Source organism: Mesoplodon mirus (assembly GCF_964341445.2).
Source record: "Mesoplodon mirus genome assembly, chromosome: 4".
In the NCBI taxonomy this organism is placed as follows: Eukaryota; Metazoa; Chordata; class Mammalia; order Artiodactyla; family Ziphiidae; genus Mesoplodon; species Mesoplodon mirus.
This window is the reverse complement of record NC_138979.1, coordinates 124,825,355-124,850,600: the sequence shown is the minus strand read 5'-3', so window position 1 is coordinate 124,850,600 and position 25,246 is coordinate 124,825,355. Positions and strand designations below refer to the sequence as shown.

At 39.8% G+C, this 25,246-nt stretch overlaps 1 protein-coding gene across 1 annotated transcript; it reads left to right on the top strand.

The window, feature by feature from the left end:
* Positions 1-3,625: 3,625 nt before the first annotated feature.
* On the top strand, positions 3,626-6,536 carry CFL2 (cofilin 2). The gene is made up of 4 exons (XM_082619447.1): positions 3,626-3,912; positions 4,976-5,283; positions 5,401-5,477; positions 5,561-6,536. The coding sequence occupies exons 1-4, from the start codon at positions 3,910-3,912 to the stop codon at positions 5,671-5,673; spliced, it is 501 nt and encodes a 166-aa protein (XP_082475573.1). The 5' UTR covers positions 3,626-3,909; the 3' UTR covers positions 5,674-6,536.
* Positions 6,537-25,246: the final 18,710 nt, after the last annotated feature.

The following is a 25,246-nucleotide window of genomic DNA, read 5'->3' as shown; positions in this document are numbered from 1 at the left end:
TACTCTCACTTAGTTCCTAATGGCTTTTTGTTGCCGTCAACCATGTGTGGTCCAGCAAATGGAAAATTAGAGTTTAGACGTGTGCCTTCTAGTACGGGACTGTTTAGGGTCCTTCTGTCCCACCCGTTAATCATGTCCTTGGGCTTGAAACTGCTAAAGAGAACAGATGTGATATGGTAGGCAGAATAATGGCCCCCAAAGATGTCCCTGTCCTGTGAATATGTTACCCTACATAGCAAAAGGGACTTTTTAAAAAATAAATTTATTTATGTATTTATTTATTTTTGGCTGCATTGGGTCTTCATTGCTGCGCACGGGTTTCCTCTGGTTGCAGTGAGTGGGAGCTACTCTTCGTTGCGGTGCGCGGGCTTCTCATTGCAGTGGCTTCTCTTGTTGCAGAGCACGGGCTCTAGGCACACGGGCTTCAGTAGTTGCAGCACGCGGGCTCAGTAGTTGTGGCTCGCAGGCTCTAGAGCACAGGCTCAGTCATCGTGGCACATGGGCTTAGTTGCTCCGTGGCATGTGGGATTTTCCCAGACCAGGGCTCGATCCCGTGTCCCCTGCATTGGCAGGTGGATTCTTAACCACTGCGCCACCAGGGAAGTCCAGCAAAAGGGACTTGGTGGATGTGGTTAAGTAAATGATTGTTGAGATGGGAGATTATCCTAAATTACCCAGTGGTAATCTCAGTGGTCCTTAGCAGTGAAAGAGGAAGGCAGGAGAGAGAGAATCAGAGATGTGATGACTGAAGCAGAGGTGCTCTCAGGGGGCCACAAACCAAGGAATGTGGGCAGCCTCTAGAAGCTGGAAAAGGCAAGGAAACAGATTTTCCTCCTAGAGCCTCCAAAAGCAATGAAGTGCTGCTTTTAGCCCCATGAGTCATTTCTCACATCTGACCTCCAGAACTGTAAGACAATAAGTTTGTGTTGTTTTAAGCCACTAAATGTGTGGTAATTTGTTACAGCAGCCACAGGAAACTGATACACATGACGTCTGACACTCAGATCCCTCCACCACACAGAGGCCAAAATTCATGCAACAATGCTTGGTAATGCTGTTGCTTTACCAAGCGGCGGTAAGTTCTGGTTTTAAACAACAGGTGTGATGAGTTGTTACTGGCTCTGATGTTCTAAGATCTGGCCTCACAAGGGCACGTAGAAAGGCCTTGCAGTCTTCGGGAGCTTCCTTTTTATTCTCTTTATAGCACTAAAGCACCTTAAAGTTGTTACTTTATCATCTATTGAGCACCTACTATGTACCAGATTCCAGAAATCCAAAGATGAGTAGGACTCAGATCCTGGAAGGAGCTTCCAGTCTACTGGGGTGGCAGAACACGTAAACAAGTGATTACAAGGCAATGAAATACGTGCAAAGACGAGAACACATCTTCAGGAAAAGAATCCTAGTACATGGGAATTGTGAACTCTGGGGAAGGGGAGAGCGACAGGGAGGCTTGGAGAAGGGTTGATATCACAGCTGGGGGGGTGGGGATTAACATCTTCAGAATCCCCAGCTTTGGTAGGCGAGGTTCAAACACCTGGTTCTAACACCTAATCTAGCTCCCCGTGTCCCCAGACCTGGTCTCTGCTGGGGCTGTAGCCCCTGTAGAATCTCTTTGCTGCAAAATTCAAGGCTGAGAAGGGAGGGGGACCCTAAGAGGAAGAGTTCAAGAAGGAAAACTCCTGATACCCATACAGAGCAAATGTTTGGAGCCCTGGAGATTCATTCTCCATGATTCTCTCAGAGCCTCAAGAGACATCAAGAAAGGGAAAGGTTTCATAAACTGTAATGTACCACCTAATGTAAAGTATTATTTTCTACTTGCTTAAGATTCATGCTTAGACATTGGGAAATTTCTTCTCAATTTTTGTCTCTAAACTAAGTCAAGGGACTTCCCTGGTGGTGCAGTGGTAAAGAATCCACCTACCAATGCAGGGGACACAGGTTCGAGCACTCGTCCAGGATGACCCCACATGCTGCGGAGCAACTAAGCCCGTGCGCCACAACTGATGAGCTCGCGTGCCACAGCTACTGAAGCCCGTGTGCCTAGATCCTGTGCTCCGCAACGAGAAGCCACCGCAATGAGAAGCCCACGCACCGCAACGAAGTGTAGCCCCCGCTCGCTGTAACTAGAGGAAGCCCACACACAGCAACGAAGACCCAACACAGCCAAAAATAAATAAATAAAATAAATAAATTTATAAAAATAAAATAAAATAAAAATAAACGAAGTCAATCTTCCCATTAAGAAAATAAGCACAAGCTATGGACATAAAAAATAGGTCTGTTTCCTGTGCCATACCTAACATGCTCCATTTATAATATATTAACTTTGGGGTATAAGAATTTATCACACAAACTAGGGCATAACCCTTCTCATTATGATTTTCCATCCCTAAATTTACTTAATCCTGAGGACATATGCACACCATTTCCTGAGAAACACTGGCATACTAGGAAACTGAATTTTAAAGCTGGAAAGGACTTTAAAGATAATCACAGCTTATAATACAGATGAAGGTCTGCAGGGATTGAAAGTCCTTCGAATTTACAGAGATGGGGCAGTGCCAAGATTAATACTCAGTTTCCCAACTCCCAGCCCGAAGTTCTTGCCGTTACACGGCACTTCTGGCTTAGTACACCTTAAGGTTTATCTGCACTCACTTACTATTTTGTTTCCAACAGTTTTAGTTACTCAACAATCCTGCTTTTTTAGTGCAAGTTTTCTTCACAAAATCAGTTCAACTATTAATCAGAGTTTTAAATTCATATTACCAATTTTACAAATGAAGAAAGGTAGAAATGATAAATGTTCAGGAAAAAAGGTAGCATAAATTAGTCCCAACACTGATGAATGAAATACTTTATTAAACCTTCCTTTTATTCAACATAACCACATAAAGTGTTTCATTTAAAACATTTTCATTATACACTCATAAAGCATTGAATCTTCATGAAAAATTTCCTCAAAGAATACGGTGCCAATTTTTTCTATGATAAATGCGATGGATACTCGTAACAAGTATAAAAAAGGTTTAGTTAGAAAAGAGCCTTGGCTCAGTTATATGGGTTTTGCTAGAAGAGGTTGTGGTTGCCAAAGAGGGAGGACTCTACTCTTGGGTCCACTTATTTGATGGCAGCTGTCGTAGCTGTGGCCTCCTGAGGAAAAGACTACTAGCAGAGAGTGCAATCCATTTCCTACCAAGTCTAATCTATAAAAGGATATTACCAGGGGATGTTACTACCCCAGATTTCCCCCTATTATTATTATTCCAACCACAGACTTTTAGAAAGCGATTTCCCACCTCTGTTTATCATTTTGCTTTTGCTGAGTAATTCAATCAACTAGGGTAACCCCCCCCACCCCAGTGTTTATTCTCGTTGAATTGATGGAAGGAGATCTAAATAATTCGCGCCATCTCTGATGGGGGTTTTCCAAAAAGACCCACAACGTATGAATCCAGCCCCTTTCAGTGGAAACCACAAGCGAATAAAAGAGACACCTTGGAGCGCCATTCGCCTCACACGCGCCCAACCCCTGGAGCTGCGCCCTGGCCCTCGGGAGGCAGTGTGGAAACGCCCGCCGTGCGAGCCGGCGGACGGGACGGGTGGTGCCCCAGCGCCGAAGGCCTTCGCGTTGGGGCCCGGGGTTCGGACCACGGCCGCACAGCCCGCGGGGGCACGCGGGGTCAGGCCGAGGACGCGGGGGGGCCGGCGGGCTGGAGCGCCTGCCCGGGGCGTGCCCACGTGACCGCCCCGCCCTCGCCGCAGCCCCCCGAGCGGTCGCCGCCTTTTGGGCCGCACTCCCGGCGTGCCCCGCACTCGCCGCCTCCCGGCCGCCCCTCCTTCCCTTCGCAGCGCCACACCGCCGGAGCCCGAGCCGCCGCCGCAGCCTCAGCCGCGGGCGCTATGGTAAGGCGGGCGCGCCGACCGGGGGGCCGGGGGCCGGGGGGCCGGGGCGCGGCGAGCACAGCCCCCCGCGCGGCACCGCGTGGCCCTGGGCCTGAGGCCGCCATTTTAACCTGATTTTGGCCTCCAAGGTGGGCGCTCCTGCGCTGCGGCCCCGCTGCTCTCTCTCCACCGGCCGGCCTGCCCTCCCGCCGTCAGGCCCGGCCGGCCGCTCTTCGGATTCCTGGGGGCGGGGAGGGCCCGGGCGCGGGGCGAGGGTCGGGGGCCTAAGTGTGGCGGGCGGGCGGGCGGCGGCCGGGGGCGCGGGAGGGTCCGCCGAGCTTTGCCCCCATCCCGCTCGCCGCCTTTGCCCTCCCCTTGCTACTTTTATTCCCACGCGCGCTCTCAGATTGGTACGTGCTGTAAAGCCCTTGCTGGACGCTTTCGGTGGGGGTCTTGAGGGCCTGTCGTAGAACCCTTAGGGGGAGATTAAGGAGGTGGGAAAACTCTTGAACACGCTTTCTCGCGGTAAAAAGCTTTTACACGCGATCCGTTAGTTTTGAAGGGTCTGCATTTGAGCTGTGAGGCAATTATGTTGTAGCCGTGGGCGGTTTGGAGTTCACACTTGATTCTCTTTCCTTATGAGGAAAGGGCCCTGGGTAGGATGACTTTAAAGAAAAAAATAGTAGAAGCATTAACTGAAATCCGAAAGTGTTTTTTTAAGGCCTGCTGGGTTGACACAATACAGAAGGTATTTTTGCTGCTGCTCCTGAAGCTCTGACATCATCCAGTGAAATAGGAAACATTTCAGGGATGGGACAGCCTGTATTTGTCCCTTTCCCTCTACTTGCCAATTACTTCACCATCCAAACCCCTTTTTAAAAAAGGATGAATGGGGCAGGATGAGTTAGAATCCTTAGGTGCATCATATACTGATACTTAAAATGTGGCAGATATGATTGGACTACTTGCATGGTATGATGCAACTTTTGATATCCAGACTAAAGTGAATCCTCTCTAGGCAAACAGTAATTTTGGCTAAAACCAAAATACTTGTTCTAAATTACTGTTCTTTCTTTATTTTCAGGCTTCTGGAGTTACAGTGAATGATGAAGTCATCAAAGTTTTTAATGATATGAAAGTAAGGAAATCTTCTACACAAGAGGAGATCAAAAAAAGAAAGAAAGCAGTTCTCTTCTGTTTAAGCGATGACAAAAGACAAATAATTGTAGAGGAAGCAAAGCAGATCTTGGTGGGTGACATTGGTGATACTGTAGAGGACCCCTACACATCTTTTGTGAAGTTGCTACCTCTGAATGATTGCCGATATGCTTTGTACGATGCCACATACGAAACAAAAGAGTCTAAGAAAGAAGACCTAGTATTTATATTCTGGTGTGTAAAAACAAAAGAAAAAAGTACTTTTAAAATGCAAGGATTATTATTAACATAGTCGGTTTTGCCTTTCTTTTTCTTTTAAATAGGATTCAACAATTTTTTTTCCCCCTGTAGGGCTCCTGAAAGTGCACCTTTAAAAAGCAAGATGATTTATGCTAGCTCTAAAGATGCCATTAAAAAGAAATTTACAGGTACAAACACTGAATATTTTGTGCAGAAGAATTGCCCTCTCTTACTTACAATAAAGTAACAGGATAATGTTTTTTCTTTTTAGGTATTAAACATGAGTGGCAAGTAAATGGCTTGGATGATATAAAGGACCGTTCAACACTTGGAGAGAAATTGGGAGGCAACGTAGTAGTTTCACTTGAAGGAAAACCCTTATAAAATGACAGTCAAGTGCCATCTGGATCTTAAGGAGCTTCCATTTCTCCAGCTCAGTCAATTGGAATAGTATTAGGTTTTTTTTTTTTTTTTTTTTTTCTTCCTCTTCCCACTGGGTCCTTCCAACACAATGAATGAAGGAAATATCATTCATGTAAGCAGCCTATCAGTGATTGCCATTAGACTGTTTAATACTGTTACTTTTATGTAGAACCCAAGGAATGCCTTCCCGTCATATTTTAGCCAAAACAACTGGTTATATGCCTCCCTTGCAGCAAGCAGTACAATGAATGTGAATGTCAATGTGAATAGCTTAGAACACTACAAAGGGTTAAGCTAATTGAATGCCTTGAAAGTATTATCCACTGGTGAGATGGTAAACTTTATTCAGTATTATTTATAGTTGCACTTGATTGCAGTTCTGTGAGGCTTGAGCATTCATACACCTCACCTGCCTTGGCAAGCCTATTTTTTGTGACATGGCAGCACAGATATAATACTATGCATTGAAAGCACTTTTTTTGTAATGAGTTTAATCCCCCACCCCAAAAGGAATGCCAATTAAGTTAACTGTGTCATCAACTTATCCTGGTACCTCAGTGTTCATTCCTGTTACCTGTGTATCTTCTTAAAAGAAATAGCTGTTACTAATGCCTTTTTGTCTTCCATTGAGTGTACACTACTGAATAAGTGTAGGAGTTTTATGTTTACCATGTAAGTCTTGCGACACTAAAGATACTTTGAATATCAGTCATGATGGCAATTTCTGTATAAAAGAGCCTTAAATGGAACATTGTTTTTTGAGATCAAACCCCACCCTCACAAAAATGGCCACGTTGCAATAAAAATTGTGGCATATTACAGAACGTTGCCTTGTTTTCCTTGGACATTTTGCAAAATACCATGTGAAGCAACTCCTAGGGTAAACAGCTATTATTAATCTCTGCACTGGTCATTTAAGAATTTTTTTGTACAGCCTTCTTGCGTGATATTTTCCAGTTTGTTGTGTTTATTTGGTTTAAAAAATATTCTATCCTAAAGGCAACTAATACAAAATATTAACGTTACAGAGGTGAACTTTTATAAGCTTTATTTATTTCCTTATGTGTTAATATGATCAGGAATTATTTTTTTGCACTTTGACATAAATACTCTCCAATATCTGATTTGTTCTCTGGATAAATTAGGGTAGTTATTTTTTAATTCACGTTTACATTTCTAATTAGTTGACTAGTAGAAGAAGCAGGAAGCTCTTATTGCACATTTGGTCATAATGAAAATAATTTGTAAAATGTCCTTCAAAAGTTTAATAATACTTCTCATGTTTAGGAACTTTCAGCTACTATTTCTTAATATATTTCACAAATTTGAAAAAAAATTGTTACAGCAGTCTTAAACATTAGTAGTGGGATTTGGCTGTGGTCCAGGCAGCTCTCCTTATAGAGAATTTGATCTGTTCAGTGAGCAGTTTGCTGTTAGCCAGAGCTATTTATGGCAAACACATGCTTTTGTATCTTGTCATAGTTATCCACAAATGGCAAAACTGGACTTGATTCTACTGGTATGCAAAACAGGCATGCTAGTAAGTAGTGGATTGTAGCTTAGAACTTAAACCCATAGCTCTGAAGAATGCTCTTATTAGAAAACAGGAAATGAAGAATCCCCCTTGTTTTAATATGTAGAAGTAATGTGAGTTAAATTTTTTTCCATATTTTCAGCAGGGTTTTCAGATGGAAACAAAAATAGGAGTTAAATGTCCAGGTTTCTGTTTAGAATTATATGAATGGCTTGGGATCTTTTGCACTGAGCAGTTTTATTTCAGGCTTCCAGCTGTCCCTGTGAATTATCCTGGACATTTTGATGGCTTTTTGGTAAGGCCAAACTCATAAGCAAAGCGTGAGAATACTGACATATATATACTAAACCATATGTGTAACCAGTACTTGTACCATGAAATTTTTAATTATTTTCCTCATTCTTCTAAAAAATAAGGGACTCTAAATTTAAAGTTGTGCAGTATCTTTTGTTTTTATAGTGATTTCTCAACTTTATGAAATGCCTCTTTAATTCTATATAATTTCAGAGGTTAAATATTGCTTTAAACTGTGGTACTTTGATTTGTCAGATTGACAGAACTGATACTAATATTAAGTTCATCTTTGTGCATAAAGCCAAAAATAATGATAATTAATTGTTCATGTGTTGAGACTAATTAGGTATTTGAAATGGTCATTTTACTTCACAATCATTTAAATAAAACAGTGTTCCAGTTAGCTTTAAAAAGGTATACGGTGCTAATTAGTGAAATATTGAGGACAATATTTTACTGCTAGCTTGCAAAATTATAAGTGTTTAAAAAATAAAGTATATGAAAATATGTAAAGCTGTTGAGATGTGTTTACTTTGGGACGCTAAAATTTTTTTTAAACTAATATTGCAGATCAGGGAGGCACTATTATCTTTAGTCTGTTTTTTAGGATTTTTGGTTGACATACTTTCTCATTTAGAGATACCAATATTCTTTGAAAACTGAGTGTTGTAGCAATTAATTTTGACATTTTCAGACAAATGGAAACAGTTGGCATTTGTCCCAAACTGGCTATCAGCTGTTGTTTTCCATCATTATCTAAAATAATGTGGCCAACTTTGTGTATTTAATGTGCCTTTTTAGTAGGTTGGAAGAAAAGCCTCTTAGGTTTGAATTTCTCTGATACAGATTCTTTGTAACAGCTAATTTATGGAATCTAGCAAATGAGCTCTGGGAGAAAATTTTTTTAAGTGTTTTCTTGGTAAGGAATAATGTCAGCAATGGTAAATCACAGAGGGGTTGGGACACTTTTCATTAATTAGGTTTGCCACTCTGAAAAAATAATCTGGTTCAGTTCTTCATTGGTCCTGTTTTTGCTTGCAAATTTAATAATAGTTTGAGATCCCAAACAAACGTGAATATTCATTTTTCTATGAACATTAAAGCTACTAGAGATGTGCAGGCAGGCTCCAATGGATACTGCTTTTGAGACAGCATGAGTTTATAAATGTTGTGTGTCTCATCTCAGCCAATAAATAGGTCTGAGGCTTTTCTTTTGCACTAGAGCATCCAAATAATTGCTTTCTTTCCATGTAGGTCAGGAGTCATCCTTCCACTTCAGTTTCCTGTCAGAAAACAATTGTGCAAATTAATCTCTCTGAACCTCAGTTTCTTTATATGAGAATGATGATATCTATCTACCATGCCTGGTTGCTGAGGATCAGATGTAGAAATGCTTTTTGGAAGACAGGAAAATACTATGTAAATGTAATTATTTAAACTTCACTCTAAGTAAATATAGTTAAGAACCACGTTAACAATAAGATTTTTTTTTTTTTGCGGGCCTCTCACTGTTGTGGCCTCTCCCGTTACGGAGCACAGGCTCCGGACGCACAGGCTCCGGACGCACAGGCTCAGCGGCCATGGCTCACGGGCCCAGCTGCTCCGCGGCATGTGAGATCTCTCCGGACCAGGGCACGAACCCATGTCCCCTGCATCCGCAGGCGGACTCTCAACCACTGCGCCACCAGGGAAGCCCAGCAATAAGATTTATTGTAAGTCTTTGAACCTCTTTATTTTATTATTTTAACTATTTTACTTAATCTCACAGGTTGTTTAAGGACTAATTACCTGGTAAACAGGGTCTGTTTTACAGAATGAAGTATAAAGTGTAGCCCCTGAGTTGTTGTCCATGGCTGCTCTTAATCTTTTTAGTGTAATTTTCTTTTTCACATGTGACCAGTCAAAGACTAGATTTTTCCCCAAATTTTGAAGTAAAAAATAAAAGAAGAAGTAAAGAAATATTATCATTTTGGAATATGTGGCATAAATTTATGATCCAGGTTGTTGAAAATCTGTGACTGTATATTAGTTAATTAATACTCTAGGTAATCCTTTATAGTTCTCAAGGCACTTGAAATCCATTTGATCTCCTTAGGTCCTATTAATAAGCTAAACCATATTTCTCTGCTGCACATGAAGAAACTGAAGTTTGGAGAAGTTAAGGGACATCCCAGCTGTTGAGTAGCAAAACAGATTGCAGTCCAGTATACTTTTCATCTGCCTTCATATAGTAACATACAATGAGTTACTAATTTTCTTTCTTTTTTTTTTTTTGTTTGCGGTATGTGGGCCTCTCACTGTTGTGGCCTCTCCCGTTGCGGAGCACAGCCTCCGGACGCACAGACTCAGCGGCCATGGCTCACGGGCCCAGCCGCTCCGTGGCATGTGGGATCTTCCCGGACTGGGGCACGAACCCGTGTCCCCTGCATCGGCAGGCGGACTCTCAACCACTGCGCCGCCAGGGAAGCCCCTAATTTTCTTTTTTAAAAGATGGAATAATCTGACTTTTTGAGCAGGACATAACTAATTATTTAGTATGTGTTTAAAGTAGCATCTCGAGAATACTTGAAAAATAGTCTTGGAATTTTTGTTTTCTAAGAAAGCCCATGCTCATAAAAATCTGAAATATTTCTACACTTCAAAGTTTTTCTTAGATGTTTCAGTATTGTAAGTTTATGGGATGTTTCAGTATTGTAAGTTTATGGGACTGTGAAATCCGTTTATGGGACAGGTTGTATACACACATTTTCTAGAAAGCTGATACCTCTCAATCCTTTTCCAAAAACTTGGATATCTCCCTCTTGCTGTTCCTCTACCCATCTTTCTAAAGAGAAATAGTACAGTGTCTTATGGTGGTTAAACACTAGGACTTTGGTATCAGAGTGTCTGGGTTGTTCAAATTTAGGCCTTTAATACTTCCTAATTGAATGATCTTAGTGATTAGGAAAATCACTTAACCTCTCAGAGCCTTAGTTCATCTAAAAAAGGGGATAATAATTATACCCCATCTCACAGGACCGTGAGGATAAATGAAAGCCCTTGGAATAGTTCTTGGCACATAGTAAGCATTCAGTAGGATGACTCTAAAATTGACAGTCAAAACCATTCTTTTTGAGAGTGAAAAGGAGAGCTAGTAATAATTATGCCTGAAGATAATTATATAATAATTATGCTAGGCTTAAGCTGGTACACTCCCAAGCAAACCAGTTCCCCTATCAAAAAGCAGGCTGATATCAACATGTGATAATTAAATAGAAGGAATTGTATTGAAGACTCAAGGTCATCATTTCAATTATACAATGTGCTAGCATACTAACTTGAGAGTCTCCTAAAGTATATGATTGCTCTTAAGTAATCAACCTCAGAAAGGTCAATTTTGGCTTTTTATGCCTTTTTTGTTTGTTTTGCTTTCCTTTTGATTTTCATACTTGTAACTTCTCAGACACTGCATTTTGCTGTTATCAGTATGCTTTGCCTATAGCAGCTTCTCTTATTGTTACTTTTCATCTCATGTGACTTGGAAAGCTACATTTGTTAGAACTGTGTAGAAGGAATTGAATAGACTCAGAGTGAGGGCTTCAGAGCAAAATGCCTGACTGAGCCTTCTAACATTCCTTATGGCTGTTCAAAGAACTTGGTGTATTGTCTGGGTTTTGGTTTTATTATTTTTTTTCTCAGTAAGGTTTGTAAAATAGCTGAGCTGTAGGTAAAAGAGAGATTACTGTAAACCAGTGAGGTGTCTAAAATATCATTAATATTTAAAGAAGTCATATTTGTTTTTGATTGTACTTGTGTCATTAAAGGCACACAAAAGAATTTGTTCCCATTATTAAGAGAAAGAAGGTTTATCCTTGATCCAACTTTTTTAGAGTATTGAAACAGTAGGATCTGAGAACAAACATTTGATAAATCTTTAAAAATATAAAACGCCAGTTGACTTTTTTTTAGTTTATTAGATTTTTCTTATGTACCCTAGACGTGTTCACTTGGAAGTAGCTTTGATTATTTTTCATCTAGGTATATAAATATTTTTCATTTTCTTTTTTCTGTCAGCTAATTTGATTATGCATGTACAATATTTTGGTATTTTATTTGGCATAACAAAAATTTGGAACAGATTTTTTCAAATGTATAATTTTCTCACAGAAATGAAAAAGCATTTATGTTAACGGTATATTTTCTAGTAGCATTTTTTTTTTCTTGTTTAATAGGGGAATTTCAAATATTTCCTTTGGGAAGATGATAGTTACTGAGTGAATCACAAAATTCCTGGGCATGTGGCCCAAAGCTTTCTGTGTGTTCCTGTGAGCTGATGGGGCTTTTTTTTATTAGCTGCAAACTAAATCACCAGATAAAAAGAAAGGCAGTTCCCAAATTGGCATAATTAGGCACAGTTTTATAAAATGTAAAAATGACAGAAGAGTATTTTGTTCTAGAGATCATAAAACTCTGCTATAGCACGCAAGAAATACGATATGAAAGAGATGCAGACTTTATGAAATAAGTAGAAAATAACCGTATGTGAAGATTAAATTAATTAAACCTTTTGTGTGTAAAATAGCTGTGGGTCAAGGATAGAAAAAGAGTGATAGTCCCTTTACTCATTACTGCTTATTGATAACTGTGTTATGAAGGAATGTGTAGAAATTTTATAGTTTCCATTTCAAAAAGTCTTTTACATGAGGGAGAAGGGGGATGAGGAGCTAGCAAAACTGGTGTTAGCCATTTTCCTAATTTGAAATATATTTAGGTTTTAGAATGTAGCCAGGTTTTTGTTTGTTTTGTTTTGTTTTGTTTTTAAGGCTTAACTGAGTTTTAAAGTAAAAAATAAAATAGTTGATTTACCTTTTCTTTTTTTTTTTTTCTGCTGTACATGGGCTTCTCACTGTTGTGGCCTCTCCCATTGCAGGCCACAGGCTCCGGACGTGCAGGCTCAGCCTCCATGGCTCACGGGCCCAGCCGCTCCGCAGCATGTGGGATCTTCCCGGACCAGGGCACGACCCGTGTCCCCTGCATCGGCAGGCAGACTCTCAACCACTGCACCACCAGGGAAGCCCTACCATTTTTAATGCTATTACATATTGAATAATATGTACACTTTGAATAATTGCTGCATTAGAATTATATTTGTTACGAAGTTGATTTAGCAGTACTTCACTCTTTATTTTAGTTTTGTTTTATCTACCAGCTTAAAAAAATGCTTTATGGCTATCACAGTATAGCAGTTCTTAAGAAATACCAGGTGACTGAATTAGATATCTTGTGCCCTGGCTATAGAAAAAAGTTTTGGGATTAGTTGAATTGTCCTTGCCACTATAACAAAAAGTCTCCTTCTCTGAGCTAGATGTTTTATTTCACTCAGATTTTCTCTTGGCAATATGTAAAAGAAATGAATAGAATTTTTGCAACTGAGCCTTAGGCAAAACAAAGAAAATCTAATGACATTCTCATGGGAAAACCCTAAAAATTGGGCAAAGGTGATATGTTTGATATTCTTCTGGGTAACTCTTTAAAATAATAGTATTTCAAAAATAACATGTTCAGTGTAGAACCTTTGCAAAATACAGAAAAGGACAAATAAGGAAGTTAATCATGAGTTAATTTCTTGTGTTAAATTATTACAACTGGGCTTCCCTGATGGCACAGTGGTTAAGAATCCGCCTGCCAATGCAGGGGCCACGGGTTCGAGCCCTGGTCCGGGAAGATCCCACATGCCGCAGAGGAACTAAGCCTGTGCACCACAACTATTGAGCTTGCACTCTAGAGCCTGTGAACCACAACTACTGAGCCCACATGCTGCAACTCCCAAAGCCCGGGTGCATAGAGCCCATGCTCCACAACAAGAGAAGCCACTGCAATGAGAAGCCTGTGCACCACAAGGAAGAGCAGCCCCCGCTCGCCACAACCAGAGAAAGCCCGCGGTCAGCAACAAAGACCCAACGCAGCCAAAAATAAATAAATAAAATTAAATTTAAAATAATAATAATAAATAAATAAATTATTACGACTAATTGGGAGATTCCTGTATTTAAAACTAGTTTTAGGGCTTCCCTGGTGGTGCAGTGGTTGAGAGTCCGCCTGCCGATGCAGGGGACACGGGTTCGTGCCCCGGTCCAGGAAGATCCCACGTGCCGCGGAGCGGCTAGGCACGTGAGCCATGCCCGCTGAGCCTGCACGTCCGGAGCCTGTGGTCCGCAACGGGAGAGGCCACAACAGTGAGAGGCCCGCGTACCGCCAAAAAAAAAAAAAAAACAACAAGTTTTAAGTTATTAGTATATGCTGGTAAGAGGGGAGATTTTATCCTTAAATATTATTTGTGCACATTCCTTAGTATTTTTCACCCCAGAAAGAAATTTGCTGTGGCTCTAGATACAGAGGAACGGATTTAGATCTTGAAAATTATGCATTGCACCTACCTGAATGCTTGCTGTATGACTTGGGGCCATCCACTGTAAATATCTGAAGCCACAAAATGTCCCTGTATTTGTCATACCACCTACTTTTGTTCCATTGGGATGTGATAATAGGCACCCTTTGCATAATTTTTACTCTTCCCCAAAGGAATTATTTTACAAAATAGTTTCCAATATCGTTAGGACTCTACTTTTCTGCTGGTGTGTGTATGATAAAGTTTAATAGATGCCAGTTCCTAGTGCACAGTGTAAGTAAACCATCCTTTACTATGTACCCTGCCAAACGATTTAAGATAAAACATAATGTATATATTTTCCACTAAGCCAGAAATAATCTATATTTAAGAGTTTGTGTTTTGTATGCCATTCCAAGAGGGTCTGGTAATCCCTGTGATTAAAGAAACGTAAGATTTATGTTTGCTGTGGAGAAACATGATCATCCTGGCCACTATGAATCACTTTGGAAACATCCCATCTCTGTTTCCCAGTTAGATCGTTAGATCAAATTCAGTTCGATTTAACAAACATGAAATACCTTTCGTGGTCTCAAAAAGTTTACAGTAATGTAGAAAAGGCCAGCATATAAACAATTATAATACAACATGGTAAATACAATGATATGTTACAAGATTTAGAAGAGGGAGTGATTAATTTTGGAGTTGGATGGGCTTCAAGAAGGCCTTTAGAAGAAGTCATGTTTGAACTGGGTTGTGAAGGATGATGGACTTCACCAGAACTCAGTATGAAAGGATGGTCCTGGAGAAAGGAAAGCTGTACAGGGCCCTGCAGATAGTTCTTTATAGCTGATTAGTTTAGTGTAAAGCACTGTGACGACAGAAGTGCAGGAGAGGTGGGTGTGAGCTAGATCACTGAGGGCCATGGGTACCGTGCTAACAAACATGAGACCTGTGCATGGTGAGGAGCCAGGGTAGAGTTTCCAGCAGAAGGGTGGTGTGATCTTTCTGAAACGCAAATCTGATTACTTTGTGACCATGTTGAGAATGTATGGGAGAGTGAAGAAATTGGAGGCAGTTAGGCCTGGATTGCGGCAGTAGCAAGTGCATTTGGGGTGGGTATGTTTGAGAGGTATGTAGGAGAATTGACAGGACTTGATTAATTTCATAATTAAATGAAAGGGTGCAAGGCTTTAATCGTTTAGAAAAATGTTAACTGTTTTTTTGGTATTGTTGACATTTGAGATCATTTAAGCATCAGATTGGCTCAGAAAAGACTTAACAGGAAATTTGTAATTTGGAAAGAAAAAAATATTAAATACATTTTAAATTAAGGTAACATGTTGAAAGCATGAAATAAATCATAACTAAAATGTCATAGGTCTGCTATTTGAATTTAGATTTACAAGCCTGATGTGCAGTAATTTTCGTACAACAGTGGTTTCAATAGATAAGGAAAATTTAAATCATAGCTATAGCATCTTTGAAATGGAATATCCTATAGTTTTAAAAATCATGGTTGTATTTTCTATTATTCGGTGCTTGAGCTTTGATTGTAAAACTCGTGTCCATCCACATATAAGCCATGGCTGAATTCCTGGATCAAAGACTTTAGAAAGAATTTAGCAAAGTTCTTCATCACATAATCTGCTCATTAGAGAAAGCCTGGCCTACTCTGCTGGTGAAAGAAAATGGAATTTTCAGGTCATCCGAAGGATCACTTTCTATTAAAGAAGACTTTTAATCCTTACTAGTAAATAAAAGTTATTTATAAACATAGTGTCTTAATTCCTTTCACAGGTACTGTCCAGAATCTGAGATTCCTCTTTTTTTACCACCTTGTAATAAAATTACTCAGCCATATTGGTTTTTAATGTTGCTTTTATGGCAAATAAGTTCACTTTTCTGAAAAGCCTTACACTCATCAGGAAGCATTTATTGAGTGTCTATTTGTAGAATACTATTCTGGCCATCCTGAGAAATAAACTTCTCAAGGGCACTTTTATAATCCAACTGGAGAGACAAAATAGACTTGTGAACTACTAAGTATTCAGTGATAAACAATTGAATAAACATTGAAGGAATGCAGCAAAAAGGAAGGATCAAAAGAGAAAAGATTTCCTATAAGTGAGTTTTAAACAGCGCTGGGAGTAAATATTTTTTAAAAATCAAGATATTTTCACTTCAAATATAAAACTATTATTTAAAATGAGGTTCCAAGAGGCTCTTCACTGAGAATATCTCCTTAACATCGAGAACAAAAAGGGCCTTATCACCACTTCCATTAAATCAGTTTGGAGAAGGACTAAGTAGAGGCCTAAGGACTAAGGCCAAAGTAAAGACCTTACTCTGGAAGCTCTGTATTCCATGTGGGTAAATTGTCATGGGGCCCTGAGTTTCCACAGGGGTTCTAAACATTTTCTTGTGCCATTAATCCCTTTGGCAGTCTGGTAAAGCCCATGAATCCCTTCTCTGAATAATGTTTTAATAATATACCTCTTATGTATCAATCAAAAGTGATACCTTCATATGTATGCTTTTTTAAACACATTGTACAACAATATCTAGGGCAGTAATAACTACTATAATATGTTGTGAAGAAGGTAAATGATACTTTGAGATATCTGCAACAACACAGGATGACTTGTATGTGTCTGTGATTTCTATTGGTGATGAACACATAGATACTGTTGATAATACTGTGGTTTATGGCCTATATTTATAATTGAAGGAACTGGTAGTTTTCATATAGTGATTAGTTAAAATGAAGGTGTAATTTTTCATGGGTCCTCTGAATTCTTTCCATGGATCCCTTGGGGGTCCAAAGACCTCTGGTTAAGAAACCCTGTAGTTTCGTGATTACTGAGAAGTCCCAGGAAAGTAGAAGACTGAATGAATAGGGCTTACCTCCATTTCAAAGAAACTGCTTTTATTTTGTTTTATATATTAGAATTTCATATAAAATTTCATTTGGAATAAAAATGGTTTCTGGGACTAAAGTGTAATTTTGAAAACAATTGTAAACAAAAAACTTGATTATCTTGCTTTTTTAACTTAAAACATTTCTTTTGTAAACATTATCAGCACATTAGTATATATACCATCAAGTTTATAAATAGAGATTTAGAAGTCAGCAGGATATAGTGAAAGGCATGGAACATCAATAAGATTGCCCAGCAATAATCTGTGTGCATGTAGCCTGAGATGAGGAACAGGCCAAGGAGTAGCCAGAAGAAGAGAAGCCTGGAAAGAAGACAAAGAGAAGGAGTTGTCAGAGGGGTAGGAGGAGAACACAATTTCTGCAATGTTAAAGAAGCAAAGGGGGGGCTTCCCTGGTGGCACACTGGTTAAGAATCCGCCTGCCAATGCAGGGGACACGGATTCGAGCCCTGGTCTGGGAAGATCCCACATGCCGCGGAGCAACTAAGCCCGTGCTCCACAACTACTGAGCCAGCGTGCCACAACTACTGAAACCCATGTGCCTAGAGCCCATGCTCTACAACAAGAGAAGACACCGCAATGAGAAGCCCGTGCACCGCAATGAAGACCCAACACAGCCAAAAATAAATAAATTAATTAATTTTTTAAAAAAATGTCAGTGCTGCTGAGATGTCACAGATGATGACAAAAAAGAATCCACCAAACCTGGCCATAAGGAGGAGAGTGACCTTTCCTATGGCATTTTCAGCAGAGTGAGGAGGGCAGATGCCAGATTGAAAGGGCTGAAGACTAAATGACAGATGATGTGGAGACTGTGTGGTATAAACCTGTGCTTTTCAAATGTCCATGGTGAAGCACAGTATCTGTAATTTCTAACCTGTCGTGGACTGATGGCTGTGCATGATTAGCATGCTGCTTGCACGAGGTGTAAGGTACCCTAAGGGTTGGATGAAAACCAAACTGTTCTAGACTCTTTTCAACAAGACAGGTCCACTGATGACAGGCTTGGGTGTCATGACCATATCACATTGCTGTACAAGCTTCTAAATGCTTATTCATAATTCTATACAGTAACATAGGTGCAGACTATTCTTTCAAGACACTTACCTGTCAAGGAAGAGGGAGAATAGCCAGTACTGTATGGGGCCTTATAGGGCTGAGAGAAGGTTTCTACCAATATTATTTCTTACAACTGTCTCCTAATGTTCTTCATGTTTCACATTCTTTTCAGCCCCTAATTTGGATCTTCAACAGCTAACATAGTTCCCTGGTACATAGAAAGCATTTAAATTAAAATGTTGCTGGGAATTCCCTGGCGGTCCAGTGGTTAGGACCCGGAACTCTCACTGCTGAGGGCCCGGGTTTGATCCCCGGTCGGGGAACTAAAATCCCATAAGCCACATGGCATGGCCAAAATAATTAATTAATTAAAAGGTTGTTGAACAATTGAATGAAATTTCATATGAACTGGAGAGGATCTTAGTGGTCCTGTGTTTCCAGGTTTTACAGTAGAATATCCTGCTTCATTTATCTCTGGATATTTATTTTGCCTGTGGTCAGGGAATTATCAGGGAGGCCCACAATCTTCACAGTCTTTGAGTGCACTAAATCATTGCCCTCTGTTTTCAAAGATGACATCACTGACTTTTACTTAGTAAGACCTGTGCTTTGAGGGGTTTTTTGTTCTGTTTTTTTGTTTTTTCAAAGTTGGGAATGGATTTGCCTCTTGCTTTGCCTCCTCTCCCCTTTTTGTGGGCATTCATTAACAAAAGTCTAGACAGGTTTGAGGCCATACCGTGACCACAGAATAAGGAGAACTGAATTGACTGGCAGAGAGTTAAAACCCGAGAAAATAATCTAGTATAAAGGACTCTGGTTTTCCGTAAACCTCTTCACTTTCCTCTTTCTCTAATGGGACTGATTTTCAAACCTCCTCTTATTTTCTCATCTATAGCATTGCCCCTAACCTGCACAGTGGAACTCAAATTTGTACTGGAAAAATGAGAATTCTGATTAAAATATGGGCAATATGAATAGGAACCAAAGAAAAGCAGACTATTTCTGTCATTCAAGCAGCAGACATTTACTGCTGAATGCGTAGTACGTGCCAGACACACATGTGCCAGGTATATAATTTCCCTCTGGGGAGCTGTAAAACTCAGGTCTAATTGGTGTAGCAGGCTAGACTTCTGTACTTAAGTATTCACACAGACTTGTTTCCTTATGGTAGCTGGAAGGCTTTCCATAGTATAGACCACTTATGCCACTCAAGTACATCCTATTCTAGATTGTTAACCTTAATCAGACATTGTTTAACAGGTTTAAGGAGGAAACAGGAAAATCCCAGCTGTGTATATGTGTTTGGTTTTGGAAGTGGGGTAGAGAGGGAGATGATTAAAGGGAACTTTTAGTATTTTTCAGAAATAAGTGGTAGTTGAATTTACAGCTTAATATGGATTATTATGGCTTTTTGCCCATTTCTGGGATGAGGAGGACCTTGACTCTTTAGTTGTAAATCTTATTCTCCATCTGGTCCTTAGTATGACGTACCCAATCTGTAGGAAAATCTATTGCCACATTAGAGCCAATGACTGCTGAAGGGTGTGGCTTGCATGTATTTGTTCCTTCCTTCATTTATTCATTCATTCAAAAACAATTTACTGAATACATTCTATGTTTAAAATCCTGAACTGCCCGGGGACTTCCCTGGTTGCTCAGTGGGTAAGAATCCGCCTGCCAATGCAGGGGACACGGGTTCGATCCCTGGTCCGGGAAGATCCCACATGCTGCGGAGCAACTAAGCCTGTGTGCTGCAACTACTGAGCCTGCGCTCTAGAACCTGTGAGCCACAACTACTGAACCTGCGTGCCACAACTACTGAGCCCATGCTCCGCAGTAAGAGAAACCACTGCAGTGAGAAGCCTGCGCACTGCAACAAAGAGTAGCCCCTGCTCGCCGCAACTAGAGAAAAGCCCACGTGCAGCAATGAAGACCCAACACAAACAAAAAATAAATAAAAATCCTTAACCGCCCTAAAGGAGCTTGGCTGAGAAGGGGAAGAGAAGAAATATGTCAATAGCTTTAACACAAGTGGAAAGTGTTCAGTGCTGTGCTTAGATAATATGTTATTAATTCCATTAACCTGGCTGTAAAAATAGCCCAGGGCCATTCAGAAACACCACATGAATAGAGGGAAAGTCTGCTTGTTTCTCACAAAGACAAATTGTGATCTTATTGATCCCCTTTATATCAGATGATCAAGCTAGAGAAGTCTGGGGAATATTAAATAAATAATATCACTTTGGCATAAAAGGCTATGTCAAAATTAGAAGTGGGTTTTTTTTCAGCATATTGATTTCTCACATGAGTTACATGACTCTTAAAGCACTTTCTATAAATGCATATTATACCACAAAAAATACATCTACTCTGGCAGGCAAAATTACATGGTGGAAAAGCCTGGCTTTTGCAGTCATGTGTCATCAGAATTACCACTCTTACTTTCTATTAGATGTGTAACCATAGGCAAAGTATTAACTTTTTGGGGTCTCAGAGTCCTCATCTGAAAAATGGGATTAATACCAACCTCTAGGGTTGTTGGATAACCAGTACTATTGATAATAGCTAATATTTATTGAACATTTACTGTGGGCACTTCATGTAGACTTTCTTATAGATTATCCCCCCAAACAAGGCTAGTAGTGGTGCTTGTACTTCTCTACAGGTTAGAAGCTGTTGCTTAGAGGTTAAATAACTTGCCCAAGTTTACATGACACAGGAAGTGGTAGAGGCAGGATCCAAACTCAGGCAGTCTTGACTCCAGACCTGTCATTCTTTTTTTTTTTTAAACAGCTTTATTGAGATATAATTCACGTCATACAATGCACCCACTTAAAGTGTAAAATTCAGTGGTTTTTATTATATTCAAAGTTATGCAGCCATCACCACAATCTAATTTTTAAATATTTTCATCCCCCCTAAAAGAAATCTCATATCCATTAACAACCACTCCACCTCCAATCCCCTACTTCCAGCCCTAGGCAGCTATTAATTTAATTCATGTTTCTATAGATTTGCCTATTCTAAACATTTTATGTAAATAGAATCATAAAATATGTGTTTTTTTTATGATTGGCTTCTTTTACTTAGCATAATACTTTCAAAAGTTATCCATGTTTTTGCATATATCAGGACTTCATTCCTCTTTATTGTCAAATAATATTCCATTGTATGGATATACCACTTTTGCTTACCTATTCATCAACTTTTGGGTTGTTTACACTTTTGGGTTGTTTCCACTTTTTGGCTATCATGAGTAATGAGACTGAGAGCATTTGTGTACAAGTTTTTTTGTGTGTAGATGCAGGCTTTCATTTCTCTTGGTTATGTATCTAGCAGTCATATGCTAGGTCACATGACAACTATGTTTAACTATTTAAAGACATTCTTTTTTTTTATTGTGAAAATTTTCAAAAGTTGAAAGAATAGTACAGAGTACTTGTATACCCTCCATTTAGATTCAAAAATTGTTAATATTTTACCAGTTTTACATCCCTGCTTCTTCCCTCCATCCTTCTCTCTCTCTCTGATTTCATTTTTTTAGAGTCAACCTTCTTAACTACTACTTTATATTCATCCCCAATTAAATGATTGAAAATAGATTAAGTAGTTAGTATAATGCCTGACCAATAATAGCTACTCAGTAAATGTGAATTTCCTCCTTTCCTCCTTTTCCCAATACTTAGAAACATTATGTAGAATCTGGGACTGCAAGCTCTACATCAAGATAAGAGAAGTGAGATCTAAAATAAAGATTCATGGACCTTACTTTCTGCAGTATTCCTGGACCAAGGTCAGTGGAACTAGGTAGGTGGCCATCCAAACTGTGGTGATCCAGCTGTCCAATTTGTGGTTAACTTTATTAGGGTGATGGATTCTATGAACAGTTAAATTAACAGGAAACAAAACAGTTTAAACCATCACAACATTTTTTTTTTAAGGTAGCATGAACTTCAGCTCATATGCACAAACAAGCCTATTCTAAGGCAAAATAAGAAATCCCATTTGCTAATGCAGGCTTTTTCACATCCCCACATTTTGTGTGTGGACATGAGGAAGGAGTTATGAGAGAGAACTGACCAAAGCTGAAGTTTTACCAAAAATTCCAGCAGGAAGTGTTAGTCTCTTCCTGGACAGTGACATAGAACAGGTGAAAAATAGAGCAGCGCATGACTCTACTTATTATTGATTTATTCTGAAGAATCAATCATAATATTGGATCCTTGGGGGCCCCAGAACAATTTTCACTCCAGTGAAATCCACTTGCTTCCCAAGAATCTATTGGACTTACTGGAATTTTTATGTATTACAGACCTGCCATCCATACTTTTCAGATATCAGACCTTTAGCAACCACTTCTTTTTATCCAGAGATATTCCTGTAGCAGTAGTTTTCTCTCCCTGCTGAGGTAAATCCAGGGAGATTAGGATTACTATTGGTCTTGTGGACACCTAGGTCTGCTGCCTGAGTCTCACTGAGCCCGAACCTGAGATTCTGAGCCCTGGCTGTGCATCAGAGAGAGACCTTTATCACACCTAAAAAATTAACAGTTTCTTAATATAATCTAATACCTGATCTATATTAAAATTTCCCCAATTTTCCCCAAAATGTCATTTACAGCTGGTGTGTTCAAACCACCGTCCCAACAAAATCCACATGTTTCATTTCGTTTTATTCTTCAGAAGTCTCTTGTAATCTAGAATAGTCTCCAACACTTTTTTTTTTTAATGCCATTGACTTGTTGAAGAACTCATTATGTCCTGAAGAATGTCTTACCTTCTCACTGTGTCTGATGGTTTCCTTGGGATGTCATTTCCCTTGTTCCTCTATTCCTTGTAAGCTGGTAGTTGGATATACAAGGTTGGTTAGATTCAGGTTAAACATATTTGGTGAGAATACTTCATAGGTAATGCTGTGTCCTTTATACTACATCATGTCAGATGCACACAATATCTGGTTGCCCCACCAATACTGAGGCCAAAATCGATCAGTGCAGTCATACGATTTCAGTCTGATCCCTCTCATTACAAAGCTGTGTTTTCCCCTATAACCAGTAAGCGAATCTGTGGGGTGATACTTTGGTCCTTCTATTTACTGCCACCATGTGCCATGACAATGCTTGGGAGATTAAAGGGAAACAAAACAAATAAAAAATTATCTTTGCTTTTCTAGTTTGAATCAGTGGATTGAAACAAAGTATGTTCTCTGATCACAACGGAGTGGAATTAGAAATTAGTAATGGAAAGAAATTTAGGAAATTCACAAATATGTGGAAATTAAACAACTCCTAAATTTTAAATTTTCAGTTAAACCAAGATTGTAAAAATTGGTTCTTTATGAAAGAAAAAGAGAGATTTCCTAACCCAGCTTCAGGATTGTACCCCCTCCTGTAAACTTGCTACACTGACTCTTCCTCCAATGCCCTGTGCTGCTTCCTGTCAAAGAGACTTTGCATCCACTGTTCCCACTGCCTAGAATGCTCTTGTCCAGCTTCCTTGCTCAGCTAGCTCCTACTTTTCACTCAGATCTCAAGCCCAATATTATTTCCTTGGGGAGACCTTCCATGATCCCACACACTAGGGCAGGTTTTTCTGGTGGTGTGTGCCGTCCAGCAACATGTGCCTTCCGTTTTCATCACAGGATGTATTTACAATTTTGTGTATGATCAGTGGATTAATGTTTATTAAATTTCCCCCACTAGATTGCTCATTCCCTGAAGGACGGAACTGTGCCTCTTTTGCTCACCATTGTCTCTTGTGCCGAGCACAGAGGTATATGGCACACAGTAGGAGCTCAGTATATATCTGATCATTCATGAGACTAGAACAAAAATTTATGTAGCTATTTCCCACAAATTTTTTGATGGAAAAAAAAAGAATCAATATAAAGGCTAAATTACAGAAAATTTACACAATGAAATATGTAGCCATTAAAAAATAATGCTTCTGAGTAATAGTTAATGATATTGGGAAACATTCATTACATAATGTTAGATTAAAAATGAGTGTGGAGGGCTTCCCTGGTGGCGCAGTGGTTGAGAGTCCACCTGCCGATGCAGGGGACACGGGTTCGTGCCCCGGTCTGGGAAGATCCCACATGCCATGGAGTGGCTGGGCCCATGAGCCATGGCTGCTGACCCTGCGTGTCCAGAGCCTGTGGTCCACAACGGGAGAGGCCACAACAGTGAGAGGCCCGCGTACCACAAAAGAAAAAAACATACAAAAATGAATGTGGAGTAAGAGTCCTATTTATTTATCATTTCCACATTTTTTTAAATAAGCCCTTTTTTTTTAAATTTTATATTTTTGTCCATGCCCTGCAGCATGTGGGATTTTAGTTCCCTGACCGGGGACCAAACCCACACCCCCTGCATTGGAAGCGTGCATTCTTAACCACTGGATCGCCAGGAAGCGCCCCATATATATATGTATTTTTTTTAAAATAAATTTTATTTATTTATTTGACTGTGTTGGGTTTTCGTTTCTGTGCGAGGGTTCTCTCTAGTTGCGGTGAGCAGGGGCACTCTTCATCGCGGTGCGCGGGCCTCTCACTATGGTGGCCTCTCGTGTTGCGGAGCACAGGCTCCAGACTCTCAGGCTCAGTAGCTGTGGCTCACCGGCCTAGTTGCTCCGTGGCATGTGGGATCTTCCCAGACCAGGGCTCGAACCCATGTCCCTGCATTGGCAGGCAGATTCTCAATCACTGCACCACCAGGGAATCCCAACCCCACATATTTTTGGTAAGTAGAATTATTCAGTGTAGTTTTGTCTCTTGCTTTTCACTTAATATTTATGCAAATATATATTATATATGCAAAAGATATATGCAGAGAAAAAGATTGAAAACAATGTTACTGGCGATTTCTTTTGGTAGACAGGATTTCAGGGGAATTTATTTCTTCTTCAGACTCTGTATTTTTCTAATATTTTTACAATAAACACATACATTTTTATAATGAGAAGGCAGCTGTAAGTAAGAACATGGGCTTTGGTGTTAGCCTGATCTGAGTTTCAGTTCTAGCTCTATCTCTGCCACCTAGTAGCTGAGTGAGCTGGGTGAATTAACCTCCTTTCAGAGGACTACCTACTTACAAGGTTGCAGCAAGAGGCAAGTGACGTAATATACATAAATCAGACTACTTTATGCCCTATCAACAACCAGCAGCTCTTGTTACAGATTTTGATCCGGTAAAAATATTACTTTTAAAATTTTAAAAAACCTTTCTTCTGGAAAGAAAAAAAAGGAAATAAAAACCATATCTAGTTTCAACTGTATTTTCAAAAAAAAAAAAAAAAAGTTTTCTCCTTTGTAGCCGGGAATGATAATTCCTACCCCACCGG

Excerpts from the sequence above, each read along its gene's own strand:
- CFL2 (XM_082619447.1), top strand. Across the intron at positions 5,284-5,400 it reads GACCTAGTATTTATATTCTG|GGCTCCTGAAAGTGCACCTT; the intron begins GTGTGTAAAAAC and ends TTCCCCCTGTAG. Across the intron at positions 5,478-5,560 it reads CATTAAAAAGAAATTTACAG|GTATTAAACATGAGTGGCAA; the intron begins GTACAAACACTG and ends TTTTCTTTTTAG.